The 21,988-nt window shown below is 35.9% G+C and overlaps 2 protein-coding genes across 3 annotated transcripts in view; both read right to left on the bottom strand.

Moving 5' to 3' along the window:
* Positions 1 to 1,487, bottom strand: part of myom3 (myomesin 3) — a 45,170-nt gene extending 43,683 nt beyond the window's left edge. The window contains exon 1 of the mRNA XM_087806314.1: positions 1,370 to 1,487. The gene's annotated coding sequence lies outside the window, so the exon portion shown is untranslated. The remainder of the gene's footprint in view (positions 1 to 1,369) is intronic.
* Positions 1,488 to 9,286: 7,799 nt separating this feature from the next.
* On the bottom strand, positions 9,287 to 17,565 carry ifnlr1 (interferon lambda receptor 1). Of its 2 annotated transcripts, none has more exons than XM_087806069.1 (7): positions 17,358 to 17,565; positions 15,733 to 15,859; positions 14,102 to 14,268; positions 13,850 to 14,028; positions 12,521 to 12,662; positions 11,467 to 11,594; positions 9,287 to 10,596 (listed from the first exon to the last, which is right to left on the bottom strand). In XM_087806069.1, the coding sequence occupies exons 1-7, from the start codon at positions 17,398 to 17,400 to the stop codon at positions 9,790 to 9,792; spliced, it is 1,593 nt and encodes a 530-aa protein (XP_087662195.1). In that variant the 5' UTR covers positions 17,401 to 17,565; the 3' UTR covers positions 9,287 to 9,789. The 2 variants fall into 2 exon arrangements, with proteins under 2 accessions (XP_087662195.1, XP_087662197.1); XM_087806071.1 differs by having other exon boundaries at positions 9,287 to 10,593.
* Between the last annotated feature and the right edge of the window lie 4,423 nt (positions 17,566 to 21,988).

Raw genomic sequence — 21,988 nt, 5'->3', positions numbered from 1 at the left:
ACCACCGAGGCTGGAGGCTAAACAATAATTCACATCACAAAAATGCACAGTGGCTAATATAGTTATAACAAGACCACACCAATCTACTCAGCAAGATGCCATAACAGTAGCAGACAAACCAAGACAAAGTCCTAGGTATGGGGAGAGTCAATTCTTAAAGCTTGTTTTTTGGGGAAACAGGATTTGAAGTCACAGAGGAAAATGCCTTTTTTTCAAATCTTGTAAAGAGACAAGCTCAGTCAGACACATGACACTGTTGGAAAAGAACTGGAACAAGGGCTCGAATTGAGACTCAAAAAAGAATAAACATGTGTTTTTAGCATCTGAGCTACACGCTTGTATTGTGGTTTGGTACTCTTTTAGGATTTTCTGGTGGCACTAGTATGCCAACATTTTTAGGTTGAAGGGCTTTGTGTTTAAAAATATTGACTTTAAAGAGCTACAAATAAAAGAAATCTTAAATTTTGAAATTCTATGTGTACATTTTTTTTAAATAAACTTCAAATTCAATTATTTAACCTTTGGGTTATTTCTGGGTTAAGATGACCCATTGACCCAGAGGCAACACAAGGGATACCTCAAACACATTTGTTTTGAAGCCTTTGGGTCACCTTGACCCTGAGGTAACACAAGGGTAAAAACTTTTTTTTTAAAGAATTTCAACCTTTTTTACATTCAAATTCAAAGACAATATATTTAGCCTTTCAATATAGAAAAAACAAACATTTAAATGCTTAAAAAACCACAACATTTCAATAAATAGAATCTGAACCTTCAACATTTAAAGTGTTAAATTCAACCATTCCTTCATTCAGATCTACTTCCACACACTGACCTGACCTCACTTTGCAATTTGAATAAAATTATATTATATTTAAAAAGCATTTGGAACACAAATAAAATCGTCTGGGCTTTTGCGTCGTTAATAGTTTTGGCAATTCATAGCTAAAGATATTTTTATTTTTTTAAGGCAAAGAATGCAAATAGAAAAAAATGTCAATTAGACCTTCTAAATAGGAGGAAATAAACAAATATAAATAAACGTTTTGTGTAAAAACTAACCTTAATAACACTGACTGTCAGTTCATACATGCTGCTACATTTTTGTTTTATGTTATTTATTTTTATTATAACTGCCATTCATTCTACATGTGTTCATTTGTACAAAGTATTTTGATAAAAGGGACGAAAAAAGGTTTTAGTTTGATGGCAGAAAATGAAGAATGAGAAAATATAGATTAAATAAAGATGTATAACGTCAGGTTGAAATGTGATTGGAGTTAGTTGTATTAGTTGTAATCTTAAAAGGAGGTTATTTCTCTTAACTTATATGATTGTCAAAGTTTACTTTTAAACAAGTCTCACTCACATCGATTTCCCCCGTCTTTCAGTCGCGACACCTCAAAGATCCACTTCAGTCAGTCTCCGTCTGCGTCCAGCAAATGAGGCATCAGAGGTGACCCCAGAGCCAGTGGACGACAGAACGCTGCCTCACTCTTAAGTTGGTAAATATAGACCGGTGACATGTAGCCATCCGCACATGCACTCGCTTTTACTCAACAAGGGGGATTAAGACACAGATTTCAATCAAGCAGATCGACTTACAGACAAGCATGAGCGCCGTTCCTCCCTGGACGGTCTGGAGATCCGACAGCAGCTGAAGGGAACAGCTGGAATAACACTGAGAGGAAGTCTGAACAAAATAAAAGAAGACAGCTCTATTACGGCCTCTGACATTAATATTTCCACATGTCACAAATATCTTGTGATTAAATGATTGAGAAATATGAGATGACAGGTGGAGAAGACCAAACACAGACTCCCCTCTGTGGTCGAAATGAAGGAATATCTTATAAATGTTTAAATGTTTATATTTGTGCTTTATTTATTTACAACATACCCTATTCCATGTTTTGTATGAGGATCTTTAATCTTAAAATGTGTTTCAATCCCAAATTTCTGCTTTACAAAAAAAGGACAATTTATAGTTAAAGTAAGGACTTCAATAAATGTTGTCTTCTTTTTCCTTTTTTTAAAAATTGTATGTGTTTTTATTTTTCAATTTAATAATCGATGTTAAATAGACATTTACATTACACACATACTCACAATACTCTGTATTTTTAAAATGTATATTTGTGCCTTTTAAAATATTGTTGTTGTTCTTACATTTAAAATATATATTTGACCAATTTTATTTACTTATTGTTTCTATTTCAATTCATCCTCATCAGTTGTTTTTTTTATAAAAAATTGGCAAAATTATAATGAGTAAATTACATGTTAAATTCTTAAAAGTGAGTTAATGACAACAGGTTTATAAAAAAGGGTTGAGACTCTATAAGCCCTTAAATGAAAGCTTTTTTTTAAAACTCAACTTGTATAGTTGCGCCACATTAAGGTTAATTCTAAATTAAGCTCTGAAGAAGCTTCTTATAACCACAATGGTAAATGTTTAATTCACAATAAGTGTTGATTTAAAAGGTTCTCTTCATCCGTTTTTTGAAAAGACTTTGGGTTTTTTCTTGCCGTAGCAACCAGACTTGCAGGGGTCGACGCAGGACATTTGCAATTCTAATATTCTTGAACTATGAATAGTTTGGTTCACATCATTTCTTGTTCCCTCTTCACGTCCAATTGCTTGTTCGTCTTTGATGAGTTCTGAGAACTTGCTCAATGGTATGACTCATTAAACAGGACTCTCAATTTGAAAGTTCATTACACCGGAGTGAGTATGGCCTGCAATTACACAAAACTAGTTTTTATTTCACTTTGAATGGTTGCGGCAAGTTTGCACTGAAGTTCAATCTTTTATTAAATTGATTAAAAGTTAGAATTAGAGTTTGCTTTAGTGTACTGAATAATCACTGTCGATAAGTTCATAAATATAGATTAAAAATCACTTTTTTTTTTAACTTGTTTTAAACAAAATACATTTAAATATACATTAATATGAGACCTTTATGTGTGGAACAGTATAACATAAAAAAAAAAAATCAAAAATCAAACTTATCCACAGTTGAGTCGCAGGGGCAGCAGCCAAATCAAAGAGGTCCATGCTTACCACTGTCTTTTTAATTTCTTTCTGCTTTTTTTTGTACAAAATATTTGAATTATCCAAATATTATAGTGTGTCCAAAAGCTTATATAGAAGGACAATGTTTATTTTCTCCCTCAATAATCTTGGTTCTGATAGGCCAACATGCCGTGAATCTACGTTGAAGTCATGATTTTTCCCACTTGAGCACCAGATGACCAGTGTCTGCTGCTGAAAACTCTGTGACACCACAAATCCCTCGAATGCCATTCACGCCTCTGCAGTGACTTTGCATGTCAATCATTCGCTTGACACATCTGGCCTTACCATCCCTTAAGGGAGAGTCCAGAAACTCTGCTGGTAAAATCTTGTTCAGTCACTCCCCAAAGTGTGTGACTCTAGATCAGAGTGTATTAGAGGAGTTGATTCTAATGCCAGCTGCTTCACATTTAACTACTCATCTATTAGGGGCGTGTATTGACAATAACCTGGTGATACGATACATATCTAGATACAAGGGTATTGTAATACATTGCGATATATATTTGTAGTAATGTTGTATGTTCAAGTATGTTCAAGCCTTTAACTCCACCAGAATTTTAAACCAAAATCAAACTTTGACCACATAAGAGCCCAAAAGTGATCCTAGGCATCTAAAAGGATACATAAACAGTCAATAGCGACAGCATGTCTAAATAAATGCCTCATAAAGTTCATAATCTCCGCTTCATTTTGTTCATAAGCTCCGCCTCATAAGGTTCATAAGCTCCTCCTGGTGGGGTTCATAAGCTCCGCCTCATAAGGTTCATAAGCTCCTCCTGGTGGGGTTTATAAGCTCCGCCTCATAAGGTTCATAAGCTCCTCCTGGTGGGGTTCATAAGCTCCGCCTCATAAGGTTCATAAGCTCCGCCTTATTTGGTTAGTAAGATCTGCCTCATTTGGTTCATAAGCTCCGCCTCATTTGGTTAATAAGCTCCGCCTCATTTGGTTCATAAGCTCCCCCTCATTTGGTTAATAAGCTCCGCCTCATTTGGTTAATAAGCTCCGCCTCATTTGGTTCATAAGCTCCGCCTCATTTGGTTAATAAGCTCCGCCTTATGTGGTTAATAAGCTTCTCCTCATAAGGATTCATAAGCGCCCCATCATAAGGTCCATAAGCTCCGCCTTATAAGGTTCATACGCTCCACCTCATAATGATTCATAAGCTCCGCCTTATTTGGTTAGTAAGATCTGCCTCATTTGGTTCATAAGCTCCGCCTCATTTGGTTAATAAGCTCCGCCTCATTTGGTTCATAAGCTCCCCCTCATTTGGTTAATAAGCTCCGCCTCATTTGGTTAATAAGCTCCGCCTCATTTGGTTCATAAGCTCCGCCTCATTTGGTTAATAAGCTCCGCCTTATGTGGTTAATAAGCTTCTCCTCATAAGGATTCATAAGCGCCCCATCATAAGGTCCATAAGCTCCGCCTTATAAGGTTCATACGCTCCACCTCATAATGATTCATAAGCTCTGCCTCATTAAGTCTATAAGCTCCACCTTATAAGATTCATAAACTCCACCGCAGCACAAAAAATACTCATTCATACACTTTCATGCAATTCTTTCATCAAAATTCACCCAACTGCATTTACTTTTTGAAGTTTCCAGATCAGACGTTAGGACTAAATAATAATAACTTGGGGGACCAGATTCGGCCCTTGGGCCTTGAGTTGGATACAAAAAGCAAACCTTTAGTTCAAGTGGTTTAAATAATCAAGGGTCACCAACATAGGCAACAGGAAGCTTTAGAGGCCACAAGCCTGCATACACGGTCTTAAAATACGTTTTTAACTAACTTTATAGGATTAAAAAATACACTAAAATTGTACATTGACATCAACTCTGTACATGTATTAAGATGTTTTGAGCTGAGAAACAAGAGACCTTGAAGTCTTAAAAAAGGCTTAAAAACAACAACTCATCCAACAATGTGTTCTGAGTAACGCATGGGTTAATTTGGTTTGGTACATTGCTGTAAGTCTACGAGGTATCATCAAGGCCAACGATTTTGTATGAAAGGTCAGAGGTTATTTTAGTGGCGGCACCTGCCTCTGTATATATCAGCAGACAATACAAGCTACTGCTGCCAACGCTTTCCTTGTCGTCAGCAGCGACACTAAGAATATCTCTGACACATCCTCAGGTTCACTCGCACTCTTGTTCACGTTCTAAAGGAAACTGCTCTCTTCTCATTGAAGCACTGATTGCAAAATGGCCCGCAGGGAATTTTACAAAAGCAACCAAAGCCGAAAAGTAGTAAATGTCCGTGTTGGCATGTTCGCTGAGATAAAAATAAACAAATATTTGGAGGACGGTCAAAACAATTTATCGTGTTTTTATGAATCATTTACGCTTATCCAGTATTCATGCTCTGTGCTTTGACTGTCATAGATTATGAATGAGTCGACAGTCAATTCAAGTGAGAGGCTTGATGTACGATATTCACTCATTTTGACTGTGACGGCTGTTGCTTTTGTTTGGAAACATTCACTTACGAAGGACTATGTTGAGACAGGAGGAGTTCAGGCAGCGAACAGAGCTTTTCTTTGGGGGGTCACAGTGGATTGAATTCATAAAGATGATCATAAGGATGGTTCTCACTTTTTCCTCTCGCACGTGTTAAACATAATATTATTTTATCTTCTGGGAAGAAGCTGCGGAGCATCCAGGGCAAGACACATTTATTACCTGCATTAATATTTACACTTTATTGTTTATGTTTTATAGAATTCTCAGAATTGAATCCTAGTAAATGAAAGAAAATCCATGAAATTTGTTCTAATTCGTACAAATTTTAATTTAACATAATTTTATTTCCCCCTCTTTTAAACCTAGATTGTCATAATTTAATTTTTGTTTTCTTTGTCAAATAGTAAAGCCAATGTTTCTGTCAATGTCCATCCCGGTTTTTAACATTTATTGAAGATCCCTAAATGGGAAATATTTCCATTTTTTCAAAGTAATCTATTTTACCATTTATAAATAACAAAATCTACCTGATATATATTTAATTGTAGAATTTGTTAATTCCTAGTATATACTTATACAATATTCTGGAAATAAATGTAAAGTCAAAAAGGAAAAATGACTTAAATAAGAATAAAATGTACATGAATAGCTCTGCATTGTATTTATGCATTTTTGTTTTGTCATCCTGCTTCCGGTATTACTATATCAAAACTAACAAATCAACATTGACGTTTACATTGATTTTCACTGTCATTTTGTCAATAAAATTGAGCCAAACCAAAACAAACATTTACAAAAATGTTTAAATACATAATCTTTATTTACTTAATGTATTAGCTTATCAGTGAAAATTGCATTATTATCTATTATAATCTTAAACAGGTGATGTAAATCGTCGTGGAGTTTTTTGTGTGTGTTCAGGCCCACTTGAAGCTCACTCAGTGAGGGGTGAAACGCTGACTCAACACACAGTTAAATTCGTGCTGCCTAAAATCAATTAGTTTAATCTCTACCATGTCATTTGTATTCAGATTCACCTCGTCCTACAATGAAGAGGCTACTTTCATTTTCAGGATGTTAGTTTTGATCGACACAACACTGCATTTCTTGTCATTACACTCACAACAATACAACTTACTGACAGGAATTTCACTTCGATATGGCAAAAAGAAGTTAATAAGTAACTATAGGCGTGAGTGTGAGTGAAGTTCCCTGTGAGTGTCTGGTGACATGCCAGGGTGTGGCCCCATCAGCTGAGATAGGCAGGTCAAAGCCCTTCACTGGTTTCGCTTCCGGGAACTGCATTTGATTCATTGTTTCATGTGACGCCTGCCAAACAGTGGTGAGAGGAGAGACCAACATTTTCATTCTTTGCTTTTGGAAGTCAGACATTTTGTGTCATTATTATTTTTGTTTTATTTTTGACAGGTTCATTGTTGTTATCTTATTTTATTTAATATATAGTAAATAAGTAAGTAAGTTAGGAAGTAAGTAAGTAAAGGTCATTTGTAAAGTGCATTTCTAGACCAGGGTCACAAAGCGCTTTAACAATTACAAACAATATACAGCTAACATACATACTTTAAAAGGTCAAGACAACATAAGACAAACCAATGAGTCCCAGGAAATCAGGGAAAAGCCTGAACAAATAAAAATGTCTGAAGATGTTTCTTGAAGAAGTCGGTAGATCATCAAACACAGAGGAAGATCGTTCCAAAGCTTAGGAGCAACAGCCTGGAAGGATTTCTCTCCTCTGGTCCGGAGGCGTGTTCAGGAACCATCAGAAGATTCTGATCCACAGACCTCAGAGCCCGAGGTGGTGTGTAAGGCTGGATCAGATCACTGATGTAAGGAGGAGCCTGACCATGAATAGATCTGAAAGTAAGAACCAGAATTCTAAAGTTGATCCTGAAAGAAACTGGAAGCCAGTGAAGAGTTTTAAGGATCGGGGAAATGTGAGTTCTTCTACTAGAGCAGGTCAGGATTCGCGCTGCAGAGTTTTGTATTAACCGCAGGCAAGACAGCTCCTTCTTGTTTAGACATGAAAATAAACTGTTACAATTGTCCAAATAAAAATAAAAGCATTATATTAAATAATCATGTTTAAATTAAATCTTTATGGAGTTAATGAGGTCCATTGATTGGCATGTATACGTATATACATATAGTGACAAAGACTTACTATTTTATATACAATTAGATGTTTTATTCAACTGAGGGTGCTTATTTCATGGTGAAAATATCATTTTAATTAAAGTTTTACTTTATTATACTGTAGGCTTAACTTGTAGTCTATGTCTACTTTATGTAACAGTTGAACAAATTAAGTCAAATAAATGAATACAAGTATTTACAGAACATTTTACAAGTTGGTTATTTGGCCAATTTTGAGGTTTCCTTCCCGAAATCCACAGTGAAATCCAACCCCCAGCTGGCATCAGGATATTCCTGTTCTTTAGATCAAAGTACTGCAGATCTTACCGAAAGGCTTTAAACACAAACTGAAGGTTTGATTCCGATAAAAACTAGGATTGCCTTACATGATTCTATAACATTTCATATTCCTTCTTTCCCTTTTGAACAATACATTTTAAAAATATGATAGAAATTAATAAACAATATATGAATCTAAGTAATAATGTGGATCAGCACAAAAATGAATCAGTTGCTTGTCCAATTATCCCCATATCATGAGATTTGCTAAGAGTCCAACATGATTTTCTGAAAGTATATATTTATTTATAGTTGTCACTTTAATTGATGTACACAAGGGGGGTTCGACTTGTTGTTAAAACGGTAAATTATTAACAGTCATTACCACGTGACTCATATTTATGCAAACAAGTGCCGTCCAAAGTTCACCTGCTTGATGATTCTACGCATGTTGCTTTAGTTACAAATGAGTGTTTGCCGTCAACAAGAGAAATGAGTTACGGACTGGATCAGAGATAGGCCAGTTATCTTCTCACGAGGCCATGTGTCAATGTCGGAGTCTTGTTGGCTATTATAATCAACATTACAAAGAAAATGTATTAATAATGATTTAAAAAAGATGAATCTTGACAACACAGCCTTCATCGTGACAGAAAGCAAATAGTGGAAACACATTTTACACATAAAAAACCCCCTAAAGCTTACTTTAACTTTTAATCTTCTAATGAATTAAATCATCAAATAATTCTATCTAATCATTTCAGTAGATTACAAAAATGTAACCACCCCCTAACAGATGATACGGAAACAATGTGATAATTTAATTTCCTTTACTGATTTGTACTGTAAACTGAAGAAAATTCCATTTATGTCATATAAGATAGTGCTAGCTGTAACATGACACTGTGTACTTTAGTTTATTTCCACTTGAGGAATACAAAATCTGTAATCATGCCATAATAAAAAAACTTAGAATTCATTATTTATAACTAATGATATATTTATGAAACTAAAACATTTATTGTTTTGAAACAAATGTAAATATATATATATATAAAGTAAAGTCTTTCTTGTCTGTTATGGGATGGCAAAGATGAATATGTGTGCTCTATAAGTGTCATAATAAAAATACAATTTATAGAAATTTCTTATTCGAGATGGGAAAATATTAATGCCAGTTTTGTAGAGTTTCAAACTGGTATAATTTCTGTAATGAATCCGTGACAAAAGAAAACAAACATTAATTAAAAATACAAAAAACAATATTGAGTACAAAAAAATATGGAATATAAAACCAAAGAAGCCTGGGTATAATTCTGTATTTTTAATTTTTAAAGAAAACATTTTTTAAGGTAGAAACCAAACACAAAACAATGCTACAAAATTGAATGGCACGATTTCATGTACGATACATTATTTTAATTTCTGGCCTGACAATGAAATGAAGAAGCAAGATTGACTGAAATAAAACAACTTAAAAAGACACGCGTGTAAACTGAGATGGTTCACATTATCTTTTCAAATGATACTGCTAAATACATGAACATATCAATAGACCTGTTCATATAAATACAACTACACTGGTTTTAATTAATAGATCACATATTAAACAGCATTAAATACTTTGTAGAGAAGTGTAAAAAAAACATATTTTACCATAAATACTGAATGACTTCGTTGACAACGTAGCTTGTGTGTTGTAAAGTACAATAATGACGAAGAGCTTATGTTTAAATCAAAATCAAATTCCCCAAAACTCAAAGAAAATTTCCTTCATATTTTGTCAACGTCCATAGAAACAACGTCAGTAAATCAGTCAAGTATGTGGACGTCTGAAATCTTGATAAAATGCGGAAGAAACTCTACATTTCCTCGGTCAAACCTCAAAATGTGTTCTTCTTCGTCCTCTTGCAGTGTCGATCTAAATTTAGCGTTCGTCATCCAGTTTTTACGACGTCCTTGTGCTTGGATGTTTGAGTGTGCTTGGTAGGAACCGGGAGCGAAATTTGGACAATAGTTGGACGTGCACTCATCCTGTGTTGGTGCGACATCGAAACTGTCGCACCCAGAGTCTTGGCTGCTCAACCGCTGCAAATGTTCCGCAGTTTCCTCAGTCTTAGTCTCAAAGAGGTCCGATAGATGCACTACTGTGTTGGGTTGCGTCTCATCGTGGCTGCTCTGGGACTGGAAATCGAGAAAAGGCAACACAAGTTGTCCATTTTCGTCTCGTACCGTGCGGAGCAGCAACCCACCGACGGACTCCTCCTCATCGACACAGGGTAGAGGTGTAGTCTGCTTGAGATTTGTTAAAGTCAATGTCTTGCGGTCGGCGTACACTGGCTGTGGTCCAGTTTTAATCAGCAATGAAGTCTCTTCTCCTGGTGCTCTAGAAGCCAGTGATGCGTACACCACAGAAGACTGGCAACTGCTGTCCGGCTCCTCTTGAGCTGTGTCGCTTGTGTCAACAGTGAAGCCCGAGCTGTCCGTCCACGGTTTTTCTGCGACATCCTGCGGAGAATACCCTCCCGATGTACAAGCAAACGGACCAGTCTGAAGCTTGGAAATGATGGGACTTTCGAAGGTAGGATCATAGGCGTTGTGTATGGTGATATTTCTCTGCTTAAAAAAATAGAAGGAAAATCAAAATTAGGTGCAAAGAAACCAGTTTGAAGAATAGAATACAAGGATAAAACCAATAGTATAGCATTTATTTAGAAGTGGGGTACCTTTCTTTAAAAAAAAATATTCTTAAATCCTACATTTAAATGTATTTTAAAGAAAAAGTCTGTATAAGGCTTGATAAGAAAGTACTTCTTCTCATCTGCAGTTAAAATAATATTTCTCTGTTAAGTATTATATTCAATCGATCGAAATAAAAAATCAGCTTGGGAGCCATTCAAATGATCATAAAAAAGACATTTTCAAACTAGTTATTCGCCTGCTTGTAGCATCAAAATCACAAACCTTTATCGCCCATACTGTTGAGAATATTATGAATTTATATATATATATATATATATATATATATATATATATATATATATATATATATATATATATATATGAATTTATATAGAGTTGGATTATAGTCACACATGAACAATCAACACCAGGCTGTTTCTTAATATAAAATAAATATAATAATTGCAGGTATGACAAAACGTAAACTAGTAATATAAAGGTTAACATGCTTTTTACATTTTTATCAAAAACACTGGCAAAACGATTTCAAATGCAGCTGCTATGATACAAAAAGAAGAATTGTTAAGTTAAATTACATCTGTTTATTTAGATGGACTTCCAGCTATGATTGGGCCAATGCCTGAGTCACCTCAAAGCCAGTTTTACAAGGACTCGGCAGGTATTACGCCCGCTTGCTCAATCTTGATGATTATTCTTTTAATCTTTTCATGACTTCATTTTTTTCTTTCAGTGAAAGAGGTGGACTTTCCAGTGTAGCAACATTTTTTTCACTGTCAAATGTCTCACCAATGCCGATGGCATGCTCTCCTTCCCGCCCTTGACGTAGATCCAACAGGACATGCAGGACACTGTCACGACAACAGCCAGGAGAACCAAACCCATGATAAGCCACGTCAGATGTTTCACCTTCACATCTGAGGAGGAGAGTCGGTCAACACATTTGGTATGATCCGTACGAAGAAACCCATGTTTCAGGAAGACCCACTGCAATGGCAGTGAATTCCTAATTACTGGATGCAGAAAGAAAATGAAACCAGGAAGTTGGAGTCTGAATTAAAAGAAAAAGAAATGGAAATTCCCTCCGGGAGTCGTAAAAGGGTTGTAAACATGTCATGAAGCGTTATGGTTTAATCATGCACATATTCTTAATAATGAATATAAATATGAAGATCATTTTAAACCCTTAAAAAAAAAATATTCAGAGAGCGTAGATCTCGGACAATGTTCCACCCACTTTCATATTTTTGCTACCGAATATTAGCAAGAAATAAAAAGCAATCCATTGAGTATTAGTGATGGTCTGGTGAAGCTTCATGAAGCAGTGTCATTATTTTCTGAGTCCACTAGATGGGGGTGAACCATCACATCATTTTTAAACTGATGGCGCCACCTACTGACCTCGAAACAACATGACATTGCTTCATGAAGCTTCATCAACAAATCACTATTGTATATCATTAAAACCTTTTTAACAAGTGCAAAAAAATCAGCTCTTGCTGCATCTCGTTAAAAAAAAAAAATAGATCCAAATGGAGCTCCGATACGCCACTCTACCTGTGCCATCACCAAAATTTCAGGAAGATTTCCATTTTTCCGATTAACCAGTTTTGGGTTATTTTGCCTGCAGATACACCCCATGAATTCTGCACTTAAATGCTCGAGAAATATATCTTCAAAAATGACTTAAGTTTTGTGACCCTCGTCCTTCCTCATATTGTGTGCCTTCTAACAAAGGATTATCAAAATCCATAACAACTGCAGACGATTGATAAAGTTGGATAATGAAAGCCAACTTCTTAACATAATGATTTGGGTTTAATTATGATTTAACGGTCCTTACCGGGCAGGGTCTCACAGAACGTCGCCTTCTCACTTTTAGGACGACCTTTTTCGGCTGAGGGCAGGTAGTAAACATAGCCGCAGTACTCTACGTTGTTCTGACTCAACGTGATGTTGAAACTTCCTGATGTGCTTTTGTGCATCTGGAGGATTGTAGAAAAAAACAGTTGAATTAGCTTTGCAAGTCCAGGCAACAATTTGAAATACATTGCGTCACGGATACTACTTTCATATTGATGTGGTCTATGGTTAAAGCACTCCCAGTACTAAAAACCATGAGTACCTGCAAAAAACTGTGCGATAAATTCATAAAAATAATTAAAAATTCCTGCAATTTTTCAGCATTGTTGGAAAAACAGGATGTGTTTTTAGCAAATACAAAAGAAAGCATGAATTATATCTATTTTTAAGCAGGACAAATCTTTGAAATTGTATTCCAGTTGTTCCAAAAGTTAACACTATTAAAACACGAATTTGTACTGTCTGATTACACACACTTTCAATTCCTTTTTTTGACACTTTGATTGCATTCTTCCTTTTGGATCCCTCTTTTCTGGTTTGACACATCCGCTTCCCCCCAAAAATAATGGAATATTGTATTTCATAAATTAGAGTCTCGAGTTCAAGTCGACAAAGCATCCTTTTGGAAGTTTTAATTAAGTGTCAAGCTAGCAAACAAAAAAGTCCTCCCGCACAAAGACATTGACAGTTTTCAATCACACCCTTTTGTCAGAAAAGAGAATTTCTTTTGATTAATATATTTTCTAATAACGTTTGGATTGATGATTTCACAAATTTTCAACACATTTCCTACCGTCATATAAAGGGCCTAAACTTTTGTCCAAAACAAAATAAATGTAATTATTTTCACACATTTACTATCTTTCATTGAATTTCCTTTTGAATCAATTCATAGATAAGTTAATAAGTTGCATGCAATGAAAAAGCATCAAGAGGGACAAAGCTGACGATTTAATTGTTTTTGTACGATTCAAAATAGTATTTAATTTTAGTACACTCATTCAAATACTACTTCATACCGATTTGTGCTGTTAACTGGGAGGGTGGTGGTGTCAGGACTGTAGACTGTCGGTCAAGAATTTAACTCCTCCTAGACTGGAATTCGACTTTTCTCACTCGTTTTGAAGACCCTCCCAAACTATATAAAAATAAATAAATCAAAAATGTTTTTGATTTCAGATAAATCAAGGTATGCGAGACCGCTTGGCACGTGTTGATGATGTCATCAGGGTACAGAATTAAAGACTCACTGAATCGTTTTTAATCGGACAACATCAAATAGTTCTGACAGCCAGAAGGATGGACTCACCGCCATAGCCCAGTCAGGAGAGGTTATTACCAAGATATATTCCACTTCAATCAGGGTTTTTCTGCTCACGGAGATCAAATCAGCAACTGAGACCCCGTTTGGACCCAAAGGCAGACTAACATTTATTTGCAGGGAGAACGGTGCTGTTTTTGTAGTCAAGGTGGCACTACTAAAATGTGCTGTGGGATAAAATAAAACAATTTTCAGCAACAAATAAAACAACAAAAAAAAAATTAACATGTTCATACTTACTATCCGCAATCGGATTCAGTCTGAATGACTTGCCAATAAAGTGTCCATTGGCGTACACCTGCGCGAGATAGTGAACGTCGTGTCCAGGTGGGGTCTCGCGAGTCAAGTCGCACAACTGCACAGTTATGTTTTCACACTCCTTCTTTATCTGGTACCGCTCTCCATAACTGAAAGCAATAAAGCACAAATAAACTGAACTGTATTACAACTCAAATATAAGACAATTAGCTAAAAAAAAGCTGCTAAATAAAATTTTTACAAAAAACAAAAATTAAACATTTTACATTAAAATCAGGTGTAAAAAACACGCACACGTAAAACAAAATGAATTTTTTGGATAACTATTGGCACTGACTGTCAACAGATTTCTTGATCTAACTTACATTTAAAACGTGAATTTCATTTTAAAGGGCAACTAATGTGAAAACCATGTCTTAAATATTGAAGTTGCAGATACAGTAAGTTCATAATCATGATGATGTTTTGAAGTTAAAACTTTATAAAGTTCAGCCCCATCTGAAATCTCGGCGAACAAAAGGTTACGAGGAGTCCATTATGACATAATAATGGGCTTCACTCCTCCTCCTGCCAGCTGTAATCAGGCCACACTTTGTTTACAAAACGAGTCCCTTGGAGGTGGCTTTGTCAAACCTCGATGCTTGACCAATCACAACGGTAGGTGTGGTTATGGTAAACAAGATTTAATCTCTAGAAAAAGTGTTTTCAGTGGGCGGGGCTTAAGCACATTTGTAATGTAAATATTTAAATTAAATGATGTGTTTTTTGTTCAAACAGACACATACTGATGAGTAGAATAGAGGTCCAAGTTCAGTTTAAGAGACACTCAAATGAACACATTACTTTCCCTTTAAACGTCAAGTAGCTATTCAAGGACACCATCCATAATGGCTGTGACACATTTCTCAGGAATGATGCTGAGAATTGAAGTTGTCTTCTTCTATCCATATTAACAAGCGGAATCGCAGCCCGCAAAAGTGACATGTCTCCAGAGTCATTCTAGGATTCTAGGGATCCTCTCCAACTCCATTGATACTCAGTTCATCTAAATCCAAGACCATGATTTGCAGGAAGAAAAAATGTTTTCCTGTCCAGGCTGGAGAGATTCCTACCCACATAGAGGAGATCAGGAATGTCTAGGATGTCTCCTGATGATAGGTAGAATAGGTTTTTAAGAAGAGAAAAGTTTGAGCCTCCACTAACTAAACTCATTTACCTTTCACACATTTCAAATGTACTAATATGACATTTTGAACAATGTTAGTGCTCGCCGTGTGGTCAACAACAACAAGACTTCTTCAGACTTGAGCCTTTGCTGCCGATATCTCATTAGTAGCAACGATCATTTCTTTCCGTTTTGGCCTTTTGGTGACATTTATTGTGAGATTAACAGACGTAACCTTTTCCTCTGAGATAATGTGTTGACAACAAAAGATTCTACTCAAAGGACACAAGAAAAACAGGACGACTACTCTCTGCAGCATCGTGTGTGCTCGTGTTGACTTAAATGTTAATCTCAAAATGATGAAAAAATAATAAAAAATAATATAAAAGACTACATTCAGATTTTTTAATGTGGATGGTTGAGAGAAAATGAACCGCAAAATCCTCACATTTTGTATTTCACAGTGTAGAGGACCTTCTCTCCAGTTGGAATATCTTTTGGCCTTTTCCAATGTAGAACATTGTTAAAGTTTGTTGAATTGAAGAAAACATCCATGTTGCCAGTCGAGAGACATGCTGTAGGATGAAAGACAATTGGATTAATAATCGTAGCTTTTTAAATCAATTATTGCAGACTTTAGATTACACTGCCAAAGACCCCGATGACAAGACTCGTTCTTCAGAAGGATCTGTAACTATATTATAACACTAGAAACTTTCTCCCTATCCTAAATTCGTGTTATTTTCCAGGACAGACTCTCATATTATGCCTTTTTTTTGTAGATTAAAATGATTTTTTTAAGGAAATTGGTCATCTTCATCCCTTGTAGCTGGAATTTTCAAGTTTTATTTTTTACAATTTATAAGTTCATAATGACTTTTGTTATTTTCCAACTGTACAAATGACAGTGACTTAGATTGAACGTTCAACTCAAATTAACATTTTCTACTCTCCTTAATATCCACTAAGGGTCGGGATTATTTCCAGTAATAATAATAATAATAAAGTTAAAATGCAAACATTTTAATCAAAATCAATTCTCCACTTGTTGAGCTACGCTGCTTAAAAATCATTAAACAAATCAACACATTCAGGAACTTAGTCCTGTTGGCGCTGTTACTGAAACTTTTAATTGTGGGTGAACTATCCCTTTAAAGCTCGAAGAAAAGTAGACCTTGATACCAGCACAAAGAAGATTAGCTTCTTGTACTCATAAATTTGTTTTATTTTTTTAAACAGCATCGGTCAAAAAGTCGAGAATGGATTTCCATGAACATTTCAGCCTTGGTTTGAAAAACTAAGTTGTGTTGAGTTTCATCTTGATAAAGGATGTTTTATACATTTCAAATTTATTCCATTTCCAGGTAATCTAGTGGTTCAAGGTAATCAGTTAAATAAATAATAGTGTTCTCTCTTCAAACTAAATATTGTCGACAGTTGGGTTGTGTGATTCCTGAGTGAACTCAGCTATTTACAAAATAAAGAAAACCTTAAAGTAGAAGCAACAGTAAGTACTTGTGTCTCCATTACTGATCTTAAATAAGATGAATTTGAATTTGTAACGTTTCAATGAGATACTGTTGATGTCCAGGATGTCATGTTTTCCCCTGGAAGTCCCTTGAACATCTTGTTTGTCATCTTTTCCCGTAAGCTTTTCTAAAGTGAACGCATCATCATTCCTTATGTTTCCTCGACTAGAAACATTGTTGCCGGGCGAGTTTCATTAACACAACAAAATAAGTTGGTGGAAAATCTCCAGTCCCTGGTCAACCTTTTACAACAACTGGGACAGATGACTCAGATATAAAAAAAATAATAAAAATGTTCCTTTAATGGCGATCTAATACAAATCCCCATACATATTAAAATAGGATTATCTCAAGATATAACATGATTAAATATTTATAAAATAAATAAAGCCATAAACCAAGTCTTTCATTCGTCACCAATCACCCATTAGCGTATCTGATTTCTTTTATATCCCTCCTGATATCTATAAAAGTATTAATATTCGTCAAACGCTTGGCCTTTCAACATTCTTTTTAATTCAGAGAATGGATCAGTGGTACTTACCATAGCAGAAGAGCAGGAGGATCAGAACATTCATGGACCACATCTTCAGATTGTTTCCACCAAAAAAATAAATAAATAAAGGATTACGACTTAATTCCACAGGAATAGTCCCGGACAAAGGATTTCATTTTTTTCTTCTCAGGACATGTGTTCTGGTTTCGCTCCTCTGCTGTGGCAGATGTGGGCGAGGAGTGGCATGACGTCGATGTGCAGGTGAACTTTGGTTTACAGTACCTGTACATGTTCCTGTTTTGTTGCTTTCCTTGTAACTCCTCCCACTGACTATACTTCAACGCTAAGTTTTCTTCCTAATTCTTCCTACACGCGAGTCTCCCCGCCCTTCATCTCCCTACTTGTATTTCAGGTTTCTGTCATTTACTGGAAATCAACCAAAGACAAAGTGAAAACACGACTTGCAAGCAGGCATTTTTTAAGGGTGAATGACACCGGCATATAAAGCATGTTAATCTGGATTTGAAAAAAAAAAAAGAAGTATATTCAAGCCTATAACATTTTCTGTAACTTGTTGATCATGAAAGTATTTCTGAAATGCTAATAGATGTTTTAATATGTTTGAGTCCATCCTAGGTAGTCGCTTCAGGCAAGCATGTGACCAGAGCCTGCTTTCTAGTTCACCTGGATGATTCAGAGATGATAACACAAGGATTTAAATGGAATATTTTAATTGACACACAAGGTCAAAAGTCCAACTCACTCTTCAAGAGGAAAAAAAAAAACTGTCATAAATTCATTGTGTTTCATTGCAGAGACATAAACGTTTATGAGTATTTAATAGAAGGCAAGTGACAACAAAAGGATAATGAATAAAAATCTATTCAAGCTTTCGTTACTATCTTGCCACATAAATCAGTCTGAGGTCAGATGGCTACATTTAATTTTTCGAGAAACCAAGATTTAGTTTTAATTGTCAAACCTTTTAGAAGCTAATATGTTTTAATAACTTTGGAGTAGCCCTTAGTTAATACACCTACTATTTTACCGTCCAGCAATAAACTTCCGAGAATATGCCATCATGCATTAATTCAGTTGCTGACGTAAGGATCTGTATTAAATATCTTTTTCCTGAAAAGGATATAAAAATCAGATAAAGCCGCCTACTTTCTTAAATCCCAGTCCACTTTCTGTTTCCGTGTTGTGAGACACCATCTTGTTATCTTGCGATTTCCAAAATTAATTCAAAGCAGAGGCCTCTTCGAGAGGCAGCTCATCTTTGAAGTCCTCGGACACAAGCTGAGAAGAAAGGAAACGCTTCTTTAGACTGTGGCACATCAAGAGCATCATCAATGAAACATCCCGTACTGTCGCTGCGGATCACACTTGTCTCACATCTTTTCTAGAGTCACAGAGTGAGCGTGTTTGATGCGACTGAGCACGGTTCGACCTGGAACTGTCTCTGCTCTACGCGTCTACTTTTAAAGAACTATCTGAAAGTCATTTTCTTCAAAACTTTTTTTTGGATTTTCAACTTACGACCTACAGCAACTGGGAGAAAGTTCATACACGTTATATTCCTGCAGGCTAAGAAAAATTAAACCAAAGTCAATATTTTGTTTGTAAAAATGTTAGCAAACATTAATATTAGTTGTCTTTTTATTAGTTAGATAGTTATCTTTACTTTACTTTTTTGTTCTCTATTTTTACGGTATTCATTCATGTTTCCCTGTTTTAAAAAAAATTGGTATTGATTCCCCAAAATCATTATTATTATTTAATGTTTTAATGATAATTATTATTATTTTATTTGATAGTTACAACAGCAAGTTAAGATTATAAAAGCTTAAATGACAATATGAATCCCACATTGCGTTTAGTTCCAGAAAATTATTTTTGGGTGAAAGAGATAACACTGACCACTGCTGGACAGGTGAGGAACCGCAGGAGTGGAAATGAAGAAATAGAATAACGACAGTTCAGAGCACAACATGGAGAGCAATTGTAAGAGTTAGAAGCAATTTACCAATACACCGATTCAATGAATGAAGTCATGTTTAATGTTAAACAGTTTTTTTGGTTTTTAAATAATATATTGCAACAGTAAAACACTTTTGATACATGTGATATAACCACCATCAAGTGATATGAAAAGTATCAGTTTTTTGGTGGGGAAATTGGATTAAATTAAAAAATAATAATAATAATGGGAAGGTAACGTGTATTTGTTTGACACGTTTCATTTTCATAGCCTTGACTTTGGTGACTGGCTGTTCCAAATGCGCTCAATAAATGTGACAATGGTGACAATGTTATAAGAAAAACTAAATAATAGATACTTTTTGAGACGAGATGAAGGTCTGGGCCAATGCTGTTCTTCTTTAAAAGTTGTTATCTCATGGTTTGCATTGACACAACGAGAATAATAAAACATGTTACAAGGAGACAAAAGTAAAGCAAAGAACAGATGTCATGAAATATTCAAAATTTCATCTACTAATAGAATTTTTTAAAGAGCCTTCTTGAATCCTCACGTAAAGTTTTCCAAAGAGTTTTTTTCTTTCAGCAACTGTACGACTTATCCTCAGTTGCCTCACTCTGCCATTCAGCAGCCTGTTTACGGTGCCTCTGTGGTCGCCCAGGTTTTTTTTTCCCTTTTATCCACAAAGGCGCTTACTCATTGTGACAGCGTCGGTTGACAAAAAGGAAAAGCTTGAAACACGAATAACAGGGTGCCTAAAGATTTCATGCCTCGCTGGTGTGCATTCATACGAACAAACACATAAACATTGTACGTTTTGTGATTCAAAGTGAATAGAAGTCCTTGTCGGGGTAAAATATCTCCCACTATTCATAATTCAAGTTGAAAATGCAGCCAGAGTCAAAGTAAAGGAGCTTTGACGTTGAAATAAAAATGGTCTTACTGCTCAGTCTGATTCCAGTGAATTAACGAAGGAGCAATGTCTTCCACGCTTTCGTCTCCAAACCTTGCAGTAGAAGCGTCAACTCTGATCCGCACGGGCGGATGTTTCCCACGGCTCCTTAGCGTTCTAATGAATTTCTAGTCCCAAATTAGTCTTTTATAATCCATCTCTAATTTCCTTCTAATGAGAACAACTATCAGGTGTAAATCATACGAGCTGTGATTGATAATAAAGTTCATCGGAAGCCTTCACGTTTACACGGAGGTGCTTCTGGTCTCTTGACTCTCATCCGAATTGTTTTCCCTCTTCTCTTACCCCCCCTTTGCTTATCTCCTTCCTTTTTTCTTTCTAGTGGGAATCACAGGCGACATGACTCTTTAAATAAATTACCAGGAGTTCAGAGGGAAGAGAAAACGACCTCCAGCCATGATACTGGGAGGATTCAGCTCCGCTGGAGTTCTGAAGATTTTTAGTCCGATTTTTTTTCTCCTTTTGATCTCTGAATTGCTAATAAGTTCAGGAATTTCAATTGGCCTCAGGATGCGATATGTAATATAATTAATCAAGACCTAGCTTTAGGAAGACTTTAACCGGTACTTTAATGTCGCCCGTGCTTCCACGGACCGACCCTTCATTAAATAGCATCTCATCAATACATACATCTCATCTTAATGCTGAATCAGGATATGTTTTTTTTTTACAACATGATAGTTCTATTTAGAGTTTGTGTGTTAGAGGTTGTCGCAGGGGTGAGAGCTAGTGATGTCCTGATGAAGCTTCATGAAGCAGTGTCATGTTGTTTAGAGGTCAGTAGGTGGCGCCATCAGTTTAACAATGATGTGATGTTTCATTAGAACAGTTGTTCAACACAAAGGAAAATAGTGCAGAGACCGCCATCTAGTGGACTCTGAAAACAATGACACTGCTTCATGAAGCTTCATCAGACCATTCCTAGTTAGCGCCTCACAGCAAGAAGGTTGCCGGTTTGCTTCCAGGTCAGGAGGTAGGCAACTTGTGAACTTTTCTGTGTGGCGTTTGTATGTTCTCCCCATGTAGCGTAGGTTTACTTTAATGAGTTTGTGTGTGAATGCTTGTTAGTCTTTATGTGTCCGGCGACAGACTGGTGTCCTGTCCAGGGTTTCCCCCGCCTCACACCCGAAGAAACTGGGATAGGCCCTGAGACCACCATAAAGGAAGAATTTGAATGAATAGATGTGTTTGACTCATATCTACTAGTGTACAGGTTTATTTTCTGAGTATAAAGGACTGAAACATTTGTCTTGATGTTTATAGTTGTGTAATGTTTCTTTGGATAAAAGCACTTATTTTTCAGATAGAACTCTGTTCATACATGGTAATAGTCAATACAAAAGAAATCATTATTAGACCTCGACCCACTGATTCCTTAATTCTAGATTTCTAGAAAACTAGGAATGTGTTCTGGTTATATATTTTGTACCGCCCGGGCAGCTGGAATGGGTAAATTCCATTTTTATTTCACCATCTTGTCTCTCTTATGATTCCACACATTCAGAAGTGCAGCTGTTGGTAACAGACAAACAGACTTTGTGTGTGAATAAAATGTAAATTTGTATCATCTCAGAATTATCTGACTTTTTTTACTCTACTGCAGTGGTTTGTTGAATGTACTTCCAATGACTTTCCTCGAAAATGACATCAATTTGTTTCTGTCCTTATGTATTCACCTCCTGCAATCCCTTCCCTTCGTGACTTCTATCAGACAAATTGCAGACA

Source organism: Callionymus lyra, chromosome 13 (assembly GCF_982586985.1).
Source record: "Callionymus lyra chromosome 13, fCalLyr1.hap1.1, whole genome shotgun sequence".
NCBI classification, from domain to species: domain Eukaryota; kingdom Metazoa; phylum Chordata; class Actinopteri; order Syngnathiformes; family Callionymidae; genus Callionymus; species Callionymus lyra.
The sequence above is the reverse complement of the archived record's forward strand: the minus strand, read 5'-3'. Positions and strand labels throughout refer to the sequence as shown.